This window comes from Schistocerca cancellata, chromosome 4 (assembly GCF_023864275.1).
Source record: "Schistocerca cancellata isolate TAMUIC-IGC-003103 chromosome 4, iqSchCanc2.1, whole genome shotgun sequence".
Classification (NCBI taxonomy): Eukaryota; Metazoa; Arthropoda; class Insecta; order Orthoptera; family Acrididae; genus Schistocerca; species Schistocerca cancellata.
The window spans coordinates 118,946,669-118,971,583 of NC_064629.1; the positions used below are offsets into that span (position 1 = coordinate 118,946,669).

General features: G+C 38.0%; 1 protein-coding gene across 2 annotated transcripts in view; it reads left to right on the forward strand.

Moving 5' to 3' along the window:
* The window catches only part of LOC126184317 (EH domain-containing protein 1-like), a 187,004-nt gene that overhangs the window by 130,483 nt on the left and 31,606 nt on the right, over positions 1-24,915 (forward strand). For both annotated transcript variants that reach the window (XM_049926691.1, XM_049926692.1), the window contains exon 6: positions 17,099-17,200. In XM_049926691.1, coding sequence (XP_049782648.1) covers positions 17,099-17,200 — 102 coding nt within the window. The remainder of the gene's footprint in view (positions 1-17,098; positions 17,201-24,915) is intronic.

The following is a 24,915-nucleotide window of genomic DNA, read 5'->3' on the forward strand; positions in this document are numbered from 1 at the left end:
AGTTTCTTGAGCATCACTGTGACCCTCTTGCATGGATCTAAGGATCTAAAAAGCCTTTGGCATTTGTGCTGCCCTTCCCTGTATACTTTCAATACCCACTATATCCCTCAGTATTGGACAATATTCTACAATGGGTCACATGAGTGATTTGTAAGCAATCTCCTTTGCACAATGATTGCACTTCCATAGTATTCTGCAAATGTACCATCCACTTTGCTCACAACTGAGCCTATGTGCTCATTCCATTTCATATCCCTACAAAGTGTTACACCCAGTTATCTGCATGAGTTTCCCAATTCCAGCTCTGATTCATTGATGTTATAGTCATTTGATACGACATTCTATTATGTAATGAGGTGCACAATTTTACATTTCTCAACATTTGAAGCAAGTTGTCACTTTCTGCAACAGTTTGAGATCTTATCAAGATCTGACCGAATATTTAGTAGTTTCTTTCAGACAGTAGTTAGTTATAGATGACTGTATCATCTGAAAAAATTAAAAAAAATCATTATGTATTTAACATTTATTACTAATTTATAATAATACATTACATAATTACTTCAGTTAAGGGGTAGAGCTGTATCTTTCTTAATCTGAGTTGGTGTTACTAAAAAGCAAAATCATGCAAGTTTACTGGAAACACACTTAAATTATTTGTCTCTATCAGAATTTTTGTTTCCATTTCACATGTTGTAATTAGTTAATTGTGATAGTATTTTTCCTTGCAATGGATATTCGCTTAAAGGTATAGGTACCAAAGGTGGAAATAGCCCTTTTTATTGTAATAGAAAAATAATTGTGCAGCAGTATATAGTTTCATATAGTGTTCAAATATTAACATTCCATTCAACTCCTGTTTGAAGTATCATTAATTACTGCCAATACAGCAACAGGCTCCTTCACTTTGGTAACCCTTACCTTTCCAACATTCATAGCTTTCAACACAACATTATACACATTAATTCTTACTACTTGCTTTTCATTTAAATTATTGCTAATTTCACACTCCTTACATTCCTCTCTCACTTGACAACCTGGCACAACCTCATTTGATTTGTCTATATCTCATTTTACTTTTTCACTGCTGCAGATGTGCTCTCTACATTTGCTGCTGAGGACAATTTTTGTTATGGCTGTACTGCTCACCAAATGCTGGTGCCTGTGCTCTGAGGGGCTTTCTGGCTTGTATGAAATACTTATCGTTCCATTTTCAGAAAACTATTAGGTATAAAAACTAGATTTCTGCTCATCTTATAATCTGATATTTCACTCTTTGGAAGACAGTGGGGTATAGCATCTGTTATTGTCAGTCAGTGGGTGTTCCCTCTTGTTATTATAAGGAAATTGTCCAGCAACCTCTAGTTGTGCACTGATTTTAAGAAAACTGTGAGTCTTCAAACAGTCATTGTTTGTTATCCATTGCCATGCCCAGAAGAACTGCTGGATAAGTTAGATGTCAGTCATTACTTTTCCAAAATTTATTTCCATGACACTTATTTGCAAATCCCACTGACTGAGTAGTTTCAAAAGGTATTTGTCATTAATACTTATCTGGATCTCTTCAAATTTTTGAGATTGCAGCTCTGAATGTGTGGGATGACCAACGGCAGCCACACAACCCATTCACACTCAGAGAGACTTTACTGTTTGATGCTATGTGGATGCCGCCTAGTCATGGCTCTGACACCATCATTTGTGCTTTGCTTCAGAGAGCCTCTGTCTTGTTAACATTGGGAGCTGGACACTATTTCTTGCTGCATTATTTGCGACAAGTCTGCATAATCTTCGAGGTACAGAAGTTATGTAAATCTTCTGTTTACTGTATTTACTCATTCACTAATCATTTCTGCTCCTGTTCAGCTTTTGTACAATGACTGTTGCTGCACCACTCTGTAGCCGACCTCTACTTACCATTGTGTATGGAGTAGTATGCAACATTGTGAACTCTTTAATGGAGTAAACACTATTTTTTAGTAAATATATGTTTTAAATTTATATAACTTTATGTTTTTGATCTCTTTTTGGTAATTTATTATGTATCTTGACTCCTTGGTAAAGCATTGAGGTTTGGACCTTTGCTCTACTTATTCAGTCTATGTATAAGCAATTGCTGCATCAGGTTTAAGAATAATGTATGGAGCTGCTTGCTGCAAATTGCTCAAAATTTTTGTATAAAAACTGCAGTTTGAAATATGTATTCATTTGGAACTGTCAGAATGCTCCATTTTTTGAGTACTTCAATGCAGTGGGCCCTTTTGTGACTCTTGCTCATTATTCTCATTGCTCGCTTTTGTAGTCTGAACACATTGTCCTTATTCTGAGCATTTGCACCCCAGAACATTATGCCATAACTGATGATAGAATGTCTGTGTGCAAAGTATATTGGTTTTAGGCATGAACTATTATACACTGCTGTTAATATTTGTAAGGCATAACTTGCAGTTTAAATTTTTTTTCCAAGTGCCCTATTACATTCAGCCCATTTTAATCATTGATCAAAATACACACCTAAAAATTTTGTGCCAGCTATGCACCCTGTGGTTTCACTATATACTTTTAAGTTTTGTTATATTAAGTTTTTATTTATGTAGAAGTTCATGTTGTTAGTCTTTTAACATTGAGAGTTACTTTATTGTTATTTGACCAGTCGTGGACTGCCCTAAGTGACTTTTCTGCTTTTATTTCCAATATTTCTGGTATCCTATCTGTAATTATTATATTGCTGTCATCAGCAAATAACACAGTTTCTCCTTGTGTGACCCACAGTGGAAAGTCATTAACATAAACAAGAAACAATATTGGGCATAATACACTCCTTCAAGAGACTTCAGATGTCTTGATCTGAAAGATGTTTCACCATATTATACAAACCACTTGAAATTTTGGATCTCTTTAGCTTCTGCACTCTGTCTGCTAGGTAAGACCTAAACCATTTATTTACCACCACCGCTCTCCTATTCCTAGTAGTTCAAGTTTACCTACAAGTATTTCATGATGAGGTATGTCAAATACTTTACTGAGATCTAGGATAATGCCTGTTACTTGTTATTCTCCACCTAAGGCTTCTAAAAATACTTTTATAAATTTTGCTCTAGCAGCTTCTGTTCCCTTCCCAGATCTGAAACCAAATTGTTCTTTGAATAGAAGTTGGTTTTTATTTAAGTAATCTGTAACTCTGTGACCTATGATAGTTTCTATTATTTTTGAAAAGGAACAATAATGCAAAGGGCCTGTAATTCTCAATACTTTCTATAACACCTTTCTTATGTATGAGAAGAACTTTTTCCTGCTTTAGATAATCAGGGAAGTAACTTGATGATAATGACTTATTTACAATGTCTTGTTAGAGGTTCTTTCATGCTGCTAATGCAGTCTTTTAGTAGTCACATTGGAACTTCATATAGAACTTATTTCCTCTCCAGTGGTGGATAGGAGCAGCATTGTGTAAGGTACATAGTCAGTTGTAGCTGTATGTTGTATTTCTGGAAGATTTTCTTACAGTTTGCTTGCTATATTACTAAGGTAGTTGTTTACAAAGTTGGCCATGTCCTTTGGGTTATCTATTAAATTATCTTTAATTCAAACATTTATGTTCATCTACTTTGACTTTTTGTTACCAGTTCTGAAAGGTCTTATAAGATTTATGAAGATTGATTTTAAAATTATGTTGTGTTATAAATAATCCAGAGAGATTTTAAGGTGCTGGTTCTGTACAATGGATAGTGCAGGATATATGCAAAAAGTAGTTTGGTGAAACATTTCAAGCTAACAGTTCTCAAGTGAGAATATCTGATGAAGAGCTGAAGCCTCTTCAAGTAGGAAAAACAAAATACATCAATTGGAACTACATATGCCAGAATGGTTTTAGCTGCAATAGATACATCTGTGCCCATACCAAACCTTTCCAGTCTGATAACTTCACCAAAACATTTTGGAGACTAGTTTAACTCCTAAACAAGGTCTTTTGAGTCCTGCAGACAAGATGGAACAAGATCATGTAGTACTGCGCTTGTGCTCCACCTAGAAAATTACAACCATCTACATGAATTCACTGTGGAGGAATTATACAGAAACTCCAACAAAAGTAGGAACAGGTCATGGAAAGGGAGCCGAGACAAAGTTGTTATTGAAGATGTCAATATGTCTGTGAGTCATAAGGTGGAACAAAACATTGACCATCTCACTAAAAACCAACCTTCCAGACTATGAATACAATACAACACTGTGAATATGAAATCACCATTTTGTGGTTTGAAGATATGGAGCAATGATAGTATGCATTCATAATGTGAGCATATAGAGTAACTACTTTAAATCTTAATATAACAAATTGAAATAGTAATAATAATAATAATAATATGTGATCAGACTGTACAGTCTAAGCAATTACCTTTCTGCTGTGGATACAGATATTGTATGTTACCGAAAGTAACAACAATATTTTTTTCAGTGTTGTTAGTTATGTAGCAGTTTTAAATAAGGTTCCTGAGGGAGACACTACTATTCTCTTTACAGAAGGAATTCAGTATGCTGTAAAAGCTAGCTATGTTATCATTCGGTACAGGATTAATGGTATATATATATATATATATATATATATATATATATATATATATATATATATATATATATATATATATTAATGGTACATATATATATATATGTTCATCAGGACACACACACACTCCTGGAAATGGAAAAAAGAACACATTGACACCGGTGTGTCAGACCCACCATACTTGCTCCGGACACTGCGAGAGGGCTGTACAAGCAATGATCACACGCACGGCACAGCGGACACACCAGGAACCATGGTGTTGGCCGTCGAATGGCGCTAGCTGCGCAGCATTTGTGCACCGCTGCCGTCAGTGTCAGCCAGTTTGCCATGGCATACGGAGCTCCATCGCAGTCTTTAACACTGGTAGCATGCCGCGACAGCGTGGACGTGAACCATATGTGCAGCTGACGGACTTTGAGTGAGGGCATATAGTGGGCATGCGGGAGGCCGGGTGGACGTACCGCCGAATTGTTCAACATATGGGGCGTGAGGTCTCCACAGTACATCGATGTTGTCGCCAGTGGTCGGCGGAAGGTGCACGTGCCCGTCGACCTGGGACCGGACCGCAGCGACGCACAGATGCACGCCAAGACCGTAGGATCCTACGCAGTGCCGTAGGGGACCGCACCGCCACTTCCCAGCAAACTAGGGACACTGTTGCTCCTGGGGTATTGGCAAGGAGCATTCGCAACCGTCTCCATGAAGCTGGGCTACGGTCCCGCACACCGTTAGGCCGTCTTCCGCTCATGCCCCAACAACGTGCAGCCCGCCTCCACTGGTGTCGCGACAGGCGTGAATGGAGGGACGAATGGAGACGTGTCGTCTTCAGCGATGAGAGTCGCTTTTGCCTTGGTGCCAATGATGGTCGTATGCGTGTTTGGCGCCGTGCAGGTGAGCGCCACAATCAGGACTGCATATGACCGAGGCACACAGGGCCAACACCCGGCATCATGGTGTGGGGAGCGATCTCCTACACTGGCCGTACACCACTGGTGATCGTCGAGGGGACACTGAATAGTGCATGGTACATCCAAACCATCATCGAACCCATCGTTCTACCATTCCTAGACCGGCAAGGGAACTTTGCTGTTCCAACAGGACAATGCACGTCCGCATGTATCCCGTGCCACCCAACGTGCTCTAGAAGGTGTAAGTCAACTACCCTGGCCAGCAAGATCTCCGGATCTGTCCCCCATTGAGCATGTTTGGGACTGGATGAAGCGTCGTCTCACGCGGTCTGCACGTCCAGCACGAACGCTGGTCCAACTGAGGCGCCAGGTGGAAATGGCATGGCAAGCCATTCCACAGGACTACATCCAGCATCTCTACAATCGTCTCCATGGGAGAATAGCAGCCTGCATTGCTGCGAAAGGTGGATATACACTGTACTAGTGCCGACATTGTGCATGGTCTGTTGCCTGTGTCTATGTGCCTGTGGTTCTGTCAGTGTGATCATGTGATGTATCTGACCCCAGGAATGTGTCAATAAAGTTTCCCCTTCCTGGGACAATGAATTCACGGTGTTCTTATTTCAATTTCCAGGAGTGTATATATATCCATCAAAACAAACTGTTTAAAGGCCAATGTAACTCTAGAGATGCATACAAACATAGTAATAAGTACAGAACTTAATTTTTTATGGAGAATTTGACCCAAAATTTAAATCTTAAAATTATAACAAACTGCTTAGTTTTAACTGATAGTAGGGTACAATTTTTTCATGGTGAAACATTTTTTTCTGACAGAATTTGTTTAACTAAAGCCCTTAACCAGAACTTCTTAGGTTGTAAAATGTGGTCATTGAATTTCTCTGGTCATAGTGTGTATCATACAACAGTGAACCACACAGGGTTAAATTTTTTGATGGAGAAGAATTTTGGCCACTGAGTGTCAATTTTAAATGACAATAAACTTAAGATTGCCATAGCAAATACTTGACAAAAGTCACTCTCTGCTCAACTGAGAGAACCCTCTTGGGTTACATGGTGAATGCAATATGTAAAGCTGCAGTTTAAAATACTTCTTATTCATTGCATGAGAGATAAAGCCCTTTGGAGGAAAACTACCTTGGACTACCATTTTATTTGTGTCCCTGGCATATACAGCAGGAGCCTCACATTAGCAAAAAACATTATCAGATTAAAACATGTTAAAGCCAAGCTGTCCTCAAACCATTCCTTGCAAGTTATCAGTTATGCTCCCATAGTGCAAAGAACATTACCCAAGAGCACATCTCTATTTATCTCATAATCAGGAAAATATGAAGAGCTCACTAAAGATATTGACATACAGCCACGATAAAATTAGCAATGACTTTTCTGACCAGACTGCTACTGGCAGACAAGACTGAATGTTATATGAAGTTGTACGAAGGCTGATCAACAAAGACTCAGACTGATTTTTTTTTACAGACATGTATTACTCCATATCAATGTTTACATAATTGTTTTTTTAAATTGCACTCCTCCTACTGGAATGCACTTTTTTACATCATCTCTACCAGCCCTCACACACATGGTGCAGGCCATTCTTGGTCAGGTTCTTCAGAATTGCCTCACATTTCTCGTGCACTGCTTCAGAGGTCTCAGATCAAATACTCTGAAGCTCTGCCTTTAGTAATGGGTATAAAATAAATCACAGGTTGAAGATTGGGGCTATAAGGCAGATGTGGTACACAGGTTATATTGAATCAAGCCAGAAACTTAATGACTTGATCTGAGATGTTAGGCCATGCATTGTCACGATGAAGTCATCACCCTGTCTGAGAAAGGTTTGGTCATTTCTTTGAAATGTGCTGCCTCAACTTAGTCAATACTGATGTTTAGTAGTATGCTACTGTAACAGCAGTGTGAGAGGGAACTGCATGGTACTAAATTATTCAGTGACAGTCAAAAAATGTGATCACCATCACTTTCCCCATAGATGGAACAAATTACTCCTTTTTTGGTGTTGGAGAACCTTGTGATTTCCATATTGTGCTGGCTTGTTTTCCTTCAGGATCATAATGATGCAGCCATGACTTATTATCAGCGATAATCAGTTATAGAAATGCATGCCCTCCATCAGTCAATAGATGCTGCACCTCATGCCTTGTCTCCATTCATGCAGCATTTTGTTTGGGAGTCAACAGACATGGTACCCAACAGGCACAAACACGGGTTATATGGAGATAATCATGTATGATTATAAAGACACTGCCACGTGAAATTCTCAACACTTCACTAGGGTTACTTAATGTTATCCACTGATTTTCATGGACAATCACAGCAGCTGTGTTGATGTTGACTTCAGCTACAGCAGAAGCTGAAACACCAGATCCACCTTACTTAACACACACAAGCCAGGCTTGTTTGAAGTCCTTGAATCACCTTAACACTGTTACATGAGGGTATATGGTTTAAACAAAAACATGATGTTATTGCACCATACTGCTCCTCTGCGTCACCTACATTGTTTGGTATCCGAAATGCAAAGAGCATCTACAAAATAGAGCATTACTAGTAACCTACCAATAGGACAGTGCTGCCACCTATGGAGAGTATATACAAAAAACCTGCTGCTTTTCAAATATTCATGGTACAGATAGGAAACTATAGCAGAAGCTACAAGAAAAAATCAGTGTAAGTATTTGTTGATCACCACTCATATTCTGATAACAATGGGGATATCTCATCCTATTTCTGGACAGGTACTTAATGAAAAACTCTTCCTAAGGTGGCTTTTGAAGAAAATGCAATTGCATTGGAAAATTTCAGATGACAAAATCAAAACTATCCCTAGGGCACTTTGACATAAGATCTCAAGAACTGACAAGCTCTAGTTGAATTCATGGTTATTTTAAGAATCTAATCAGAGCATAAATAATGATGCATGATGAATCATTGGCAAGCATTGCATTACCACTGGCTTTCTCATAAGGATCAGCCATTCTGACATCCAAGAAATCAGATACCAAAGTTCTACTAGGCTTTCAACCACAAACACTTTTAAATCAATGTTTCAAGATCCTTATACAGCTCATGACATAGCAGAATGCTCCCCTTAGTCCATGAATTAATTAGTTATTATCAAGGAAGCACTATAATTGGTCCATTAAGACTAAGCACTGAAACAACATATAGATACATTATCAATTTAACTTTTTTTTATCAAGAAGAAATAGCATTAGCCTTCCTTTGGTTTGCTAAGACCTTAGATAGAATTAGTCATCAGTACTTACTTAACACAATGATTTAGATATGGTCCAGTTCTCAATATTCAGAATTTTGGGTTTTGTGCTCACTTCAAGTTTAAAGTGAATGGACAATCATCTGGAGCACTCATCAAGGTCATAACTTTGCAAACTATTGCCCAAGCACTTCTACTTGGGAAGTATCTACAACATGTTAACAAGAATACAGATGTTAATATAAGAACTGTTTTTCATATATATGCAGTTAACATCAACCTTTTACTTAATAATAACAAAGACTAGAGATATCAAAGAGTACTTTACAAAAATATGAGAATGGAAGCAGCATCAGGCTTAACCAGCATGAATTTGGAATAATGTTTTTGGGGAGAAAGAATTTGTTGTAATATTTGACACTTAGAAAACAGTTAGAAATGTACTACTGTAAGCCAAACCTATCAAACTAACAAAGTTGACTCAAGAGTCTAAGAGTAGCTAAGTACAAGCAATTCTTGAAGCACATGACATGATGATTCTACATTACAAACAAAAAGTTACATTCATAGATAGCTATGCTTTCAATAACATATTATATATTATGTTGTTCCTATAGTACCCATATCTATATAAATCGTACATGGCTCATAAGTGATGATTAGCCAGTGAATCAGATGAGTCAAAGCTGCTATCTCAAACACATCCAGAAGAATGTACAGTTCAAGCAGGTCAGCATAACCAAATGCCTGATTACAATTCTACAACACGCAGAGGCAGAAAGCCACTGATAAATGTTTCACCTATTAGTCCACACCTTAATTATGACCATACCCTTTTGTTCAAACATATTACATATAGAAGACATTCTTACATACATATAGCAATGATACCAAAAGCCTTTATGTAAGACAATCCATGAAACAAGAGTGATACAAAATGTATATTCATGACATAGATCAATATATTGGAAAAAATGTAATGTCAAAACTTCCTGACATATTTAAACTGTGTGCCAGACTGGGACCTTTGGCTTTTGTGGGCAAATGCTCCACCAACTGAGCCACCCAATTATGACTCACAACCCATCCTCACAGCTTTAATTCTGCCAATACCTCATATTCTACCTTCCAAACTTCATAGAAGTTCTCCGACCTAAGTTGTGGGGCTAGCAGTCCTGGATATATAATCTTGTCCTAGAGTTTAGAGTATGGATTGTGTGATATGACATCATCAATAACATAACTTCTACATCAGAGTGTCTACATAAATTTAAGCTTACACTGTCCAGTACTGCAAATGCATATGGTAATGTCACTTTTTGAAAAGTAGATTTGTGCAAATCAAATGGAGACATGGAACTGGACTAGAGAGAAGCTCACTCTTATCAATATAACTGTTTCAGATCTCACAAAAATATCAGAGATGCTTCAGCCATATTTCAGTGTTTCCTACACGCATAAAATAATAGCTATATGTTGTTAGATGGGCAATTTATTTGTTATATGGTCACTAAACAAGCACAAGACTTATGAAACTATCAACTACAATTTGTGAAGGAACATTGTCAAATGAAGAAATATTTTAGTTTTAAATTTGATAAATGTTTTCATAAGCTTTTAAAGATTGTGTCATACCAAGACCAGGACTGAGGCTGTACTGGGAACCATATCTGAATCTTTCTTCTTGTTTCACCAGACAAGAAAGACCATAATTTACTTTACTCCTTTTTGTTTAATTCTCTAGCATCAAGATCTAGGACTAGTTCATATTCAAACAATACATACAATGAAAACAGTTAGAAGAAACTGTTTATAGATGTTGACTGAGGAACTTGAGACATAAAGTTTATTTCATTTAGTATTTTACTAGCTGAAGGCAGTTAAAAAAAAAAAAAAAAAAAAAAAAGCAGAAAGAAGTCTTCATTGCTCATCTCCAGAATTTGTATTTTTTTGAGATATTTCTCTCGGGATCACAGTTTTCATATTCATTAGCATATTTATTCACAAAGATACACTTCCACTTCTCAATCCTCTGTTTACAATAAAGTAAAATATTTTCAATGCACATGATCTGCGTACTGAAGTAAATGAAGCTCACTAAATAATTAAATCAAGGCAAGCAGAATTTAATTGTAAAATAAAGCTATTCTCAATTTAAAGGTCTGTACAAACATCCCACTGCTTTACTGAGCACAGTCCACTTTCCCTCACTTTCCTCTCACCTTACAATTAACTGGCACAGCCAGTTGTACAGGAAACTGAAAACAGTTGAACAGGAAACTGAAAACTGTGGAACGAATTGGCATTTTTCTGGTGTATAATTGGAAAGAAAAGAAAAGAGAAACAGGGAAGTTGGTAAAAACAAGGTTCTGATTTCTCTTTTTGCTATATTCTTTCATACAGGATTGCTGTCCTGGCAAGGTATACAAAGACCCTGCATGTAGTTCAAAATGTAGGGGAGGCATACTGGTAGTATCAAAGTTCTGTGTTGGTTGGTTGATTCAGGGGAGGGGATCAAACAACGAGGTCATCAGTCCCATTAGATTAGGGAAGGATGGGGAAGAAAGTCAGCCATGGCCTTTCACAGGAACCATCCCGACATTTACCTGAAGCGATTTATGGAAATCACAGAAAACCTAAATCAGGATGGTTGGATGCGGGTTTGAACCAACCTAAATCAGGATGGTTGGATGCGGGTTTGAACCATCATCCTCTGGAATGTGAGCCCAGTGTGCTAACCACTGCTCCATCTCCCTTGGTTCTGAGTGTGCACCACAAGTCATCCCTAAATAGCTCACTCAGTAAAAGCATTGCACATGAATGGTGACATACTGGTTTTGAGTGCCAGTGCAGCACTCAGTTTGATCTTCCAGGAAGATCCAGAGTAATACACACTCTACAACAGACTGAAATATCCAATCTGGATTCAATACCTAATCTGCCATCATGTGATTTCTCTGTCACATCCTTCATTTCAGGTGTGAAAGTTGAGTGAGATATGTGGGAGAGTCTGTGAGGAGTTCAAAAAGTAGGAGACAGATACCAGCAGAATTGAAGCTGTGAGTGTGTTTCATGAGCTGTGCCCATTCAGATGTAAGTCAGAGCATTCCCTGAAAAATTCATAGTTCTTAGATCAAATTTCAGGTTGGCACTCAGATTTAATATGCCATGAAGTTTCAAACCAGTATAAACTCTGGTGCAGAGTGAAAGATTCATTCTGTGAAAAATCCCTAGGCAATGACTAAGCTGCTTCAGCAGCATATTCTTTCTTCCAATAGTGCTTGTTTAGTGAGCTATATGGGAGACATTCTGAGAAGGTTGAAAAATAGGGCAGAGGTGCTGGTAGTATTGAAACTGAGATGATGGACCTCAAGTAATGTGAGGATAACTCAGTGGGTAAGGACAATTCTTATGATAGGCAAGGTTCTGTGTTTTCGTCCCAGTCCAGTACACAAATTTATTTGGTAAGGAAGTTTCAAAATAGCACCTCCAATCCTCCCACCACCCCAAGAACCAGCCACAAAGGAGTGTTCCCTTCATCACCCAGTAGCTCCCCAGAGTGGAACAGATGAACCACGTCCTTCTCCAGGACTTTGATTATCTGTCATCATGCCCTGATATGAGGGACATCCTATTTGAGATACTTTCCACCCCCCTAAAGTGCTGTTCTGTTGCCCACCCAACCTCCAAAATATCCTAGTCCACCCCTATGTCACTCCGAATCGCAACCCCTTGACACAAAGATCATATTCCTGTGGAAGACCCAGGTGCAAAACCTGCCCAATCCACCCACCCAGCACTTCCTATTCCATTTCCCTTCCCCACCTCTTCCAGATTGCTGCTTGCATCACATGTGGTAGTTGTATTCCAGTTCAAGATGCTGGAGTTGGTGATCATGCATGTGTGAGGTGTACTTGCTTTTGTGTGTGATTGTGTGTGTGTGTCTCTTTTACTGGTGAAGGCTGTGGCCAGAAGCTTTACGTGAGTGTCTTTTAATTGTGCATTTCTGCAATTTGATGTGTCTTCTTTATAGTAAGTAGCGATCTGTCTTTTCCTACATTGTTGAAACAAGTAAAAGTAATACCAATACTAAAACATTGTGATGCAGAAAATGTAGAAAACCACAGACCAATTTCTTAGTGATCTTGTATTTCCAGAATAATAAAAACCATAATGAAAAATAGACTAATGAAATAAATAAATACAACCTCCTCTGCAATGATCAATTCAGTTTCAGGCCCACAAGAGCTACACTTTTGGCTATAAAATTACCAAATATTCAGCAAAATCATGTTTTATTTATTCACTTTTGCAAATCGATTTCAACTGATTAACAGCCATCATCAGTACTTTCAACCAATATGTGCCCTGAGTAGTAACACTGTCTTAAGCAGAGGTCAAGTTTATGTTTGACCACTGCTTAAGACAGTATTACTACTCAGGGCACATATTGGATGAAAGCACCAATGATGGCTGTTAATCAGTTGAAATCGATTTGCAAAAGTGAATAAATAAGACATGATTTTGCATCTGGTTGCTGCATATTTGGTAATTTTATGGTTTACAGTCGCTGCACGACTTGGGAACCACATGGAGCCCACCATTCATAACTTTTGGCTATAGCACAGTTTGCTAAAGCTGTACTCAAAGCACAAGACAAGGATGAGAATACAAAGGGCATATTTTCTGATCTATCAGAGGCATTTGATACAGTTGGCCACAGAATTTTATTAGATAAAATAGACCTATTAGTGATAAGATGTATGGCAAAGAATTAGTTTCAGTCATACTCGGGAAACTGGAAGACTGGTTGAAATATCACCTATTTCTAAAAGATAAGTAGTAAAACACTTATCAGATCTGAAATATACTAATATAGGGAGCCCCCATCTAAGCATATTGAGCCCAGTCCTCTTCCTTATGTATATAAATGATTTCCCACAGAATGTCAGGTGTGGAGAAAAAGTACTGTTTGCTAATGACGACATCATAGTGATTACTGAAAAAAATTGAACACAGTTAACAGAAAAATCCAATGAAGCTCAGAGAGATCCACATCTTGTCATTAAAGAATAGACTAGCTTTAAAAGTGAAAAAGATAATATGTATAAACTTCTAACTAAATAAAAAAAAGACAATGATAGTAAACAACGATGTACTAGATTGTGTAAGTGATGCCAAATTCTTGGTTATGAATGTAGGCTGTCAATTGAAATAGAAAGAATGTGTGAGAATTTTTGCAAAGAGGCAACCTTCAGCATGTTACACAAATCCTTGCTCCAGCATGCCAAATTTCATGCCTCAAAGTAGCGTCAGTTATGGGATAATGTTTTGTGGAATAAGTCCTGGGAACATGCAGAATATTTTCGAGATACAGAAAAGAGCTGTGCAAATAGTAACCAACAGTAGTAACACAACAAGTCTAAAGAATTATTCAAAAAGCTAGAAATTCTGACAGTTTCATGTGATGACATCTGTTGATGATGATAATGTTTTATTTGTGGGCCACTCGACTGTGCAGTCATCACCACCCATACAAATTCCCAATCTGTACACAGTCCAGTCTAGTCACTTTCATGAATGATGATGGAATGATGAGGACAATACAAACACCCAGTCCCTGGGCAAAGAAAATCCCCAACCTGGCCCAGAATCAAACCTGGGACACTGTGATCCAGAGGTAGTAATGCTAGCCACTAGACCACAAGCTGCAGATGTGATGACATCTATCGCAGCATAATGTATAAAATCTTAATATATGCACCATAAACAGCACAATACACTACCATACAACCAAACCCAGACAGTGTTTCATCTAAACAAGAAAATGTTATTTTGTAAATATACTGTCTTTAGTACATTTCACGAACATAATGGTAAGTGCATGTACATACCATTATGTTCTTGAAGTACAATTGAAAATTATGTTCGCCGACAAGTACAATATGTGTACAGTCCAGGTCAGTGGTGCGAGATCATCAAGAAGTCAGCTAAGAAGACTCCATTGCTTTTATATAATATGAAAAGAGAGGATTTCTGTCGAATACGACACTCTAAAGAAGCGTTTATCTTCAGAAAGAAGACAGTTGATGGTCAAGATGTCAACCTAAGGAAAGTATATAGGTGGAAGGTGACCTCCGGATATCCATCATCTTTATTCATCAGCGAGACATTTTGTCATGACATTTGGTATGAAATAAGCTTCAGGAAACATGGAAGGCAAGGACCAGTTCCTACACTTCAACTTAAATACAATGGGCCAAGGCTTATTGAAAATAAGAAAGTTGCTGACGTCCTGTCGCTCCTAAATTACATAGCTCCTGTCTACCATGGATTTTTCCTGTCACTAAAGCCAACAGTTTTAGATGAAAAAGAGATTACTAATGATAGTGATGAATGATTTTGCAGTTTCAGTAAAGTGTTGAAGACTTAATGTAAAATTTAATATGTAATGTTCTATCACTATGTGTTGTTAATGGTGTATGGTAATGTAATAATTTTTGTATATTTCATTTGTTTTAGTCAGTTCTGAGTTTCATTTATGTCTGTATAGTAGAAGATAGATGTTAGAATCACTACAGAATAAAAGGACTGTTCAAAAAAAATTATTCAGATTTGCAGATCAATTGAAACTTTAGATGCACTGTATCTCGAAACTGTGATTTTGGCGCTTACCATTTTGTTCCCCCGAACAGCTCATTTATACACTAGACAAAACTATATTTTTCTCATCTTTTACATTAAAAAATATTTATTGAACTTTTGACCAGTGTTCCTAATGTATTTCCCATTTGATAAGGCACATTATAAAATTGAACTTTAATACTAAAGTGTCGAATTGATTGGCTGGTTTTATTCATGATAGAACAATACCCTAATCATCACATGAAATAAATCACTGCCTACCTTATGCACAACTTTTGTACATTTGTGCTTCTAATCAGCTTCTGCAACAGCAGTTAACCTCTTTGAGACATGAAGGCTGTTAGAGTTCCCCTGAAAAAAACAAACCAAAACTATGAAGGTTGGTCACCAGCTTTGTGGGAGCAGACTTAATTCAACATTTCTGGAGGAACCTGACTCAAACTTAAGTTTGAAAACAGAATTCATCTGAAATCTTTGTTTAAAAAACTGACTTTACTTTTAAACGGAAATATTTAGGTATTTTACATTAAGCCTTTCTCCAAACTCAAACACAAGGTGAGTAAGGAGACTTTAACTGTAGCACACCCACTAAAAATGACTACTGCAAAATGTTACTAAAAATGTTATCATGTTGATAATATTACTTTAGAAAATTTGGTCAAAAAAATTTATTTTAACTGAAACATATTTTCTGCACATTTAAACAAGAAAAGCAGTCATAGAATTTATGAGCAATTCTTCAGCTCTGAGGGAGTGTTCAGCATTGCATTCTTGTGATGTTTTTGTGGTCATAAGTTTTTGTCATAATCTTGAACTTTTGAAAAACATTTATGTATTCAAACTTATTAATTAAATATTAATGAGGAGACATGAAACTTATTGAGGTAAACAAAAGTTAAGTCACTTATCTTGAATTACTCTATTTTATAAGACTGCATAACATATTTTCAAATACTGACTGAGCTCTTGACAATTCCAGAAATCATTAACAAATCTAAAATCCGCCATGCCTAGAGTATGTAGGCATTGAGATTCTGCTGTTGAGATGAGATGGCTGAAGATAGAAGCCTTCACTTTTCAGTATGGGTGACCATTATTACGACAAGCCCTTGTGCTTGTTGATGCTATTATGCTCTTGGTATCTGCACGCAATATTGTAATATTCGGAGAATCTTGCATTCTGTAATTTAAATAAAAGGGGTGATTTTATCTGTTGCTTTCACTTCTGATATTAGAACTGGTTGCACGATTCTCACAATTACTAATATGAGGAGGGAACGCTACTCATTTCTGCACCCTCTGCCTATCTCCATCTGTCTTTTTCACCACTTGCACATGGTTTGGTGTCACAAAGTCACCTTGCCCACTGAAAGGAAAACCCTGAGTGTATTCCTTTCATAACTACTTCTACATTATTTTACTGACAAAAACTATTAAATCTTATTTAGAGTCAGTCAGTTTCCTTAACAAAATAACAATTAATGATCAACTTAACATTGCTAACATTTATTCCATTACATATCTTCGTTCACATATGATGCATGTATGTTGCTTTCTAGGTGTCATGGCTTCCCCAAATATGAGTGTGCTGTTGGTATGAGAAACTTCTCATACTTTTTCATTTTGTTGAAAACTATGAAATATTCTGAACATAAATTTAGGTTATGCTCCAAGCAACAAGTAATTTTACCAAATATAATATATATTTGTGTATGTGCTTTTCAGGAGGAGTTTTTGAGATTTCTGAAGATATGAACAATGACAGCTCCAACAAAAGGAAGAAGAAACAGCCTCTAACTGCAGCCACTGAGAAACTGAAATGGTCAGGTAAGAAATGCTTATTAGAGACTCAAGCAAAAATTCCAAACTACATTTTCTACTTGAAAAATATAGGAGGAAGTTGATTATTTTATATTATTTCAATAAATCTGAAGCAAGAGATTTTATACATTAGCTATCAATGTCAATATAAATAATGTTTTATTATGATTATACAGTGGTGGCTGACAATTATGTGCCATGTGCCAATGTGCTACAGTATGCTGTAAATATTGCACTAAAATCATGCCACTTTTTCCTTGAATGTGAGTTGAAATCACAGTAAAATTAGGCCATTTCTCTTCAAATGCATCCTGGTATGCAAACAAAATGGACAGAAACATGCATTGTAGTGCTCTTTCTATTATGAAACTGCACTAGGCTGGGCAGACATCCCATATTTTAAGGGACCTTTCCTAATTTAGCTTAAGTGTTCCATTGTCTCAAAACAATATGTATGAGATGTATATTGTCCCATTTTTCATTAACCATCCCATATATTTTGAAATAGTGTGTTTTTAAGTGACATGTAGCATAACCAAATGAAGAACAAATGTGGTCATATCCAAAGAATAAAGAAAATACAGTGTTTGATTCCCCCTCTCATGAACCATGGACCTTACCATTGGTGGGGAGGCTTGCGCACCTCAGTGATACAGAAAGCCGTGCCATAGGTCCAACCACTATGGAGGGGTATCTGTTGAGAGGCCAGACAAATGTGTGGTTCCTGAAGATGGGCAGCAGCCTTTTCAGTAGTTGCAGGGCCAACAGTCTGGATGATTGACTGATCTGGCCTTGTAACACTAACCAAAATGGCCTTGCTGTGCTGGTACTGCAAATAGCTGAAAGCAAGAGGAAACTACAGCCATAATTTTTCCCAAGGGCATGCAGCTTTACTGTATGGTTAAATGATGATGGCGTCCTCTTGGGTAAAATATTCCGGAGGTAAAATAGTCCCCCATTCGGATCTCCGGGCGGGGACTACTCAGGAGGACACTGTTATCAGGAGAAAGAAAACTGACGTTCTACAGATCAGAGTGTGGGATGTCAGATCCCTTAATTGGGCAGGTAGGTTAGAAAATTTAAAAAGGGAAATGGATAGGTTAAAGTTAGATATAGTGGGAATTAGTGACGTTTGGTGGCAGTTGGAACAAGACATTTGGTCAGGTGAATACAGGGTTATAAATACAAAATCAAATAGGGGTAATGCTGGAGTAGGTTTAATAATGAATAAGAAAATAGGAGTGTGGGTAAGCTACTACAAACAGCATAGTGAACACATTATTGTGGCCAAGATAGACATGGAGCCCACGCCTACTACAGTAGTGCAAGTTTATATGCCAACTAGCTCTGCAGATGATGTAGAAATTGATGAAATGTATGATGAGATAAAAGAAATTATTCAGGTAGTGAAGGGAGACGAAAATTTAATAGTCATGGGTGACTGGAATTCGAGAGTAGGAAAAAGGAGAGAAGGAAACATAGTAGGTGAATATGGATTTGGGGTAAGAAATGAAAGAGGAAGCCGCCTGGTAGAATTTGTGCAGAGCATAACTTAATCATAGCTAACACTTGGTTCAAGAATTATGAAAGAAGGTTGCATACATGGAAGAACCCTGGAGATACTAAAAGGTAATGAAGCAGGCAAAAAGGAATACAAACATCTCAAAAACGAGATCGACAGGAAGTGCAAAATGGCTAAGTAGGGATAGCTAGAGGACAAATGTAAGGATGTAGAGGCTTACCTCACTAGGGGTAAGATAGATACTGCCTACAGGAAAATTAAAGAGACCTTTGGAGAAAGGAGAACCACTTGCATGAATATGACGAGGTTTGATGGAAACCCAGTTCTAAGCAAAGAAGGGAAAGCAGAAAGGTGGAAGAAGTATATAAAGGGTCTATACAAGGGCGATGTACTTGAGGACAATATTATGGAAATGGAAGAGGATGTAGATGAAGATGGAATGGGAGATATGATACTGCGTGAAGAGTTTGACAGAGCACTGAAAGACATAAGTCGAAACAAGGCCCCGGGAGTAGACAACATTCCATCAGAACTACTGACAGCCTTGGGAGAGCCAGTCCTGACAAAACTCTACCATCTGGTGAGCAAGATGTATGAGACAGACGAAATACCCTCAGACTTCAAGAAGAATATAATAATTCCAATCCCAAAGAAAGCAGGTGTTGACAGATGTGAAAATTACCTAACTATCAGTTTAATAAGTCACAGCTGCAAAATACTAACGTGAATTCATTATGGACGAATGCAAAAACTGATAGAAGCTGACCTCAGGGAAGATCAGTTTGGATTCCACAGAAATGTTGGAACACGCGAGGCAATACTGACCCCACGACTTATCTTAGAAGAAAGATTCAGGAAAGGCAAATCTACATTTCTAGCATTTGTAGACTTAGAGAAAGCTTTTGACAATGTTGACTGGAATACTCTCTTTCAAATTCTGAAGGTGGCAGGGGTAAAATACAGGGAGCGAAACGCTATTTACAATTTGTACAGAAACCAGATGGCAGTTATAAGAGTCGAGCGGTATAAAAGGCAAGCAGTGGTTCGGAAGGGCGTGAGACAGGGTTGTCGCTTATCCCCAATGTTATTCAATCTGTATATTGAGCAAGCAATAAAGGAAACAAAAGAAAAGTTCATAGTAGGTATTAAAATCCATGGAGAAGAAACAAAAACTTTGAGGTTCACCGATGACACTGTAATTCTGTCAGAGACAGCATAGGACTTGGAAGAGCAGCTGAATGGGATGGACAGTGTCTTGAAGATATATATAAGATGAATATATATATATATAAGATGAACATCAACAAAAGCAAAACAAGGATAATGGAATGTAGTCGAATTAAATCAGGTTATGCTGAGGGAATTAGATTAGGAAATGAGACACTTAAAGTAGTAAATGAGTTTTGCTATTTGGAGAGCAAAATAACTGATGATGGAGAGAGAGGATACAAAATGGAGACTGGCAATGGTGAGGAAAGCGTTTCTGAAGAAGAAAAATTTGTTAACATCGAGTATAGATTTAAATGTCAGGAAGTCATTTCTGAAAGTATTTGTATGGAGTGTAGCCATGTATGGAAGTGAAACGTGGACGATAAATAGTTTAGACAAGGAGAGAATAGAAGCTTTTGAAATGTGGTGCTACAGAAGAATGCTGAAGATTAGATGGGGAGAAGAGGAGCTTGTGGCACAACTTGACTAGAAGAAGGGATCGGTTGGTAGGACATGTTCTGAGACATCGAGGGATCACCAATTTAGTATTGGAGGGCAGCGTGGAGGGTAAAAATCGTAGAGGGAGACCAAGAGATGAATACACCAAGCAGATTCAGAAGGATGTAGGCTGCAGTAGGTACTGGGAGATGAAGAAGCTTGCACAGGATAGAGTAGCATGGAGAGCTCAGGACTGAAGACCAAAACATCAATAACATCACATGTGGTGAGTGTTGTGTCATCAGCATATACCACTGCATCACTTGATACAACTGCAGGTAAACCATTTATATAAATAATGAAAATAAAAGGTCCAAGAACACATCCTTGAGGTATGCCCTTTACAACTGGGAGACATTCTGACATTTCATTATTTACCTTAACTAACTGTTTTCCATTGTCCAAGTATGACTGCATTAGGCATAGAGTACTCTCTCTCACTCTGTAGTGGTAGAGTTTTTTTCTGAGAATATTGTGGGAGACCATATCAAAAGCTTTCCTGAGGTCCAACAGTGTTGCACTGATAGTACCTTTATTTTCAAAACAATTGTATATTTTTGCTACCATACTCTCAACTGCTTTGATTGTAGAGAGGCTGGATCTGAAACCATACTGTGAGAAGGTGAGTGTATCATTATGTTCAAAATATTGACTCATTTGTTTATGCATGCAGTATTCTATAATTTTTGGTACTATGGGTATAAGTGATATTGGTCAATAGTTATTTGGTGATGCTATATCTCCTTTTTTATGTACTGGTTTAACTACAAATATTTTTAAACATTCTGGATAACTACCTTCATTTAAAATTTTGTTGATTATTTTAGTCAGTGGTGTTACACTCTGATTTCTGATATATTTAATAACATAATTTGAGAGACCATAGTAATCCTCTGCTCTAGACTTACTGAGCTTAGCTATTGATTCGTTGACCATCTTCTCAGTTACACAAGCCCAGTGAGGGCTGTCTGTCTGTTTACCATTCATTTTTGGCAGCAGTGCCTCTGCCTTATTCACATTCTCCATTATGCTGTTATATGACTGAGGACTGACAAAAAGTGCATTTAGAATATCATGTGGAATTAGTATACCTTCTTATACTTTATCATCAAAGTTAGTATTTGTTTTAATAACTCTCCATGCAGCTTTATTATTTTTAAAGTAACAGATAAAAGCAATTACTGTGAACTGTATCTATATACTACACCATCAACATCCATTCAATTTAGGCCATTTAATTTATACATTGCTGTTATGGTCGCTGAAGAAAACATTAATCTCTTGATGTTCAACAAGTCAACTTCATTTATTTATCTCAGGTAAGCTTATCTTCAAAATATTTACAGAAATGTTACAAAAATCATGTGTGACAATTATTTAAAATAGTTAACAATAAAATGACAAAATTTTAATAGAACATGAGAAGCTTGAAATTTATATTCATCTTTCTAATGGTCCCTCAAAAGTGGGTAACAAACAAATAAGGTTCGCTAACCAAGGGTTTTACAATTTATTTGAGGACCTGTTGCTTGCCTATATAATTTCCAGTTTCCACTACATATCCTACCTATGAACTTTCCTGCATACGTTCATTTCTCTGTTTGTGGGTCTTGTGCCCCTTTCAGTTCCTTGCCCCCCTTCCCCCTCTTTTTTCAGCTATTTGTTTTTCATTTATGTTGTGACCTCCTTGTAATGTTACCGCTGCCTCTAATTCGCAGTGAAACTTGAATTTAACTATCAAATGTAATAACAGTCAAACTTTAAAAACGGAAAATCCAGGATGGAATGTAACAATATTAGAGAAGGAAAGTTGCTACTCACAATATAGCGGAGATGCTGAGTCGCGATAGGCACAACAAAAAGATTCACATGTGAAAATAACGATTTGATTAATTTGCATAACTTTTCAATATCAACATGGTGTTAGCTGTACAATAGTTAAGGGGGGAGGGGCGGAGTGAGTGGGGGAGATGGAGCGGCACAGCAGGTTAAATGCATAACACTAGGTTAATTTGCATAATTTTTATGTAAAACGCAGTACAATTATTTAAGGGGGTGGGTGACAAAGAAGAAGATTGTGCCAGAAATGGCGTTCAAAAGCATGTGAAATTCGAAAAGTGTACCAGAAAATGGTGGGAGGACAAAACTAATTACTTAATTTGATATCAAAGGCGATACAATAGCTTAAGGAAATGAGGGTGACATGGAAAACCACTTAACAGAACAATAGTTTAAGTACCTGTCAATCAAAGGAGAACAACAGGTTAAGTACCTGTCAATCAAAGGAGAACAATATGTTTGGCCCTGAGTACCTACCTGACCCTGATGTAGGCAATCCGCACTAACGAAATGTGCTCGTACATAGTTTGCTCCACTACTATCGGAGTCTTTAAAAAAATTGAAGGTGCTAAATATTAAACTTAGAAAGATGAAAATTGGTATGAACCGTCAGTTTGATATAAGGACCTTTACTATGTAGCCCCATTAAGTTACCTGTAATAGCTTTCGAGTAATTTACTGAAAACTTAATTTGGAACAAAAACGTCCTTTATTGTAATAGATTAAGTATCTTCTATAGTAATGATAGCAAGTTCTGATTACAGCACCTGATGAAACACATTAAATAATAAAGTTATAACAAGTTTCAAGACTTTGGTGTAAATAACAATCAATACAAGGTCTCTTACAGTTGTAATTAAAAGTTCATGTTCTACTGTCAGTTCCATACTAAAACTTGTAGCTGTTAAATTTTAAATGCAGTCGAGCTGAAACTCTTTCTGCAATTAAATCCAACTTTACTCTATTCATATAAAAATTACAAAGATTGTAAATTAATTCATGAGCAAATTATTAAATAAAATATGTTCAAGAAAGTGACCATTTAGATGCTGCTACCTGTGCATACAGCAGATGACAACAGATGTTCCCTTCAGCTGTCAGCTGCTCCCATATATAAATATGGACAAAGAGGCAGTAGAGAGGCGAAAAGAAGTGGGTATGGTGAAGAGGAAGGTGGTACGGTACGCGGACGGTGCACAGGCTCCACATGCATCGACTCACTAAGCAGACACACACGCTCAAAGAGGCGACGGTAGCACCTCTGATGTGCCTGATGGCTTTCCAGACTGTGATCCCCCTCGATCGGCAGTGTCAGACGTTGCAACAATCTCTGCAAGAGGTGACGATAGCACCTGTGATGTGTCCGGCGACATCCCACAGCGTGCTGACACTGAAGCAGTTGCTCCAACTGTGGACACGTCCAAGGGCTCGCATGCACGTAAAGTAGTTCAGAAGCGTCCTGTATTGATGGCTATGCCTTAATATTCATTGGCCAGAACACTGGACATTGGTGACTGGCAGACAGTTCGTCCCAACCAAGAAGATGGAGCCGTGGACAGGACCACAATCTTGGACGCTTCTGCGCCTGTACAACAGCCTGACGTTGAACTTGCTCCGCCAATTGTTGTTCACAGCAGCGCAAGCGCACCATTTCTGAGCACTGCAAATGCGAGCGCTGACAACTCGCAGATCTTGGAAGTAAACCTGGCCATTGGGATGGGAATCACTCCCTCTGCAATGCCATCCGACGTGGATTCACGGAAGCGCCGTGCTGACATGAGCGAGGTTTCCAAACCCATCAAACGTTCGCCTCCAGCGAGGCCGTGGGTAAGAGCATCCGGAAAAGGCACTAGAGCACAGCAAACACGGGAAATGGCTGAGGAAGACGATTTTGTCAGGCCAAACCGCAAACATACGGCGAGGGCAGTTATACATAACGCGCCTACGCAACAAGTGGAAACCGACAACTGTTTTTCTAGCCTGAATGACAGTACTAATGAAGCTACAACAACCGACATGGATGTATCTATGTCAGATGAGCAGTGAAAAATGTTACATCCACCACTGGTAGTTATTAACTGGAAAGAGGATGAAAAATCCCTCCAACTTAAAATCAAATTGGTAGTGGAAAATAATTTTACTGTTCGTCTTACCAGACGCAACTTGTACAAAGTTACGACGCGCTACAAAGAAGCAGTGATGAAAACGGTCAGGCACGAAAAACTGCATAGTTTTACGTACGCCTCACAGCCAATGAAACTTATTAAGGCAGTGTTTCGGCAACTGCCCTTCAATATGAAGCCAGATGACGTACGAGTAGAACTGAGTTTTCTGGGTTTCGTTGTACGTTCTGTAATCAAAATGAATCCTCCTAAGGCCCACAAAGAACAGCCTCTGTTCTGTGTGGTGCTCCAGGACAACATCGTGAACAGAAAACTATTCCAAGTCGAGTTCATTGCGAGTATAAAAGCAAAAGTAAAGAAATTAAAAGGGAAGCACAGGAGCGTTCAGAGTTTTATCTGCCAAAGTCTCGACCACAAGGCTAGATTTTGCACAATGCCCAGCCACTGCGTTAACTGTGCCGGAAAACATGAAAGTGGTGAATGTCTCTTACCACGGACTGGTAAGCCTAAATGCTACAATTGTCCAGAAA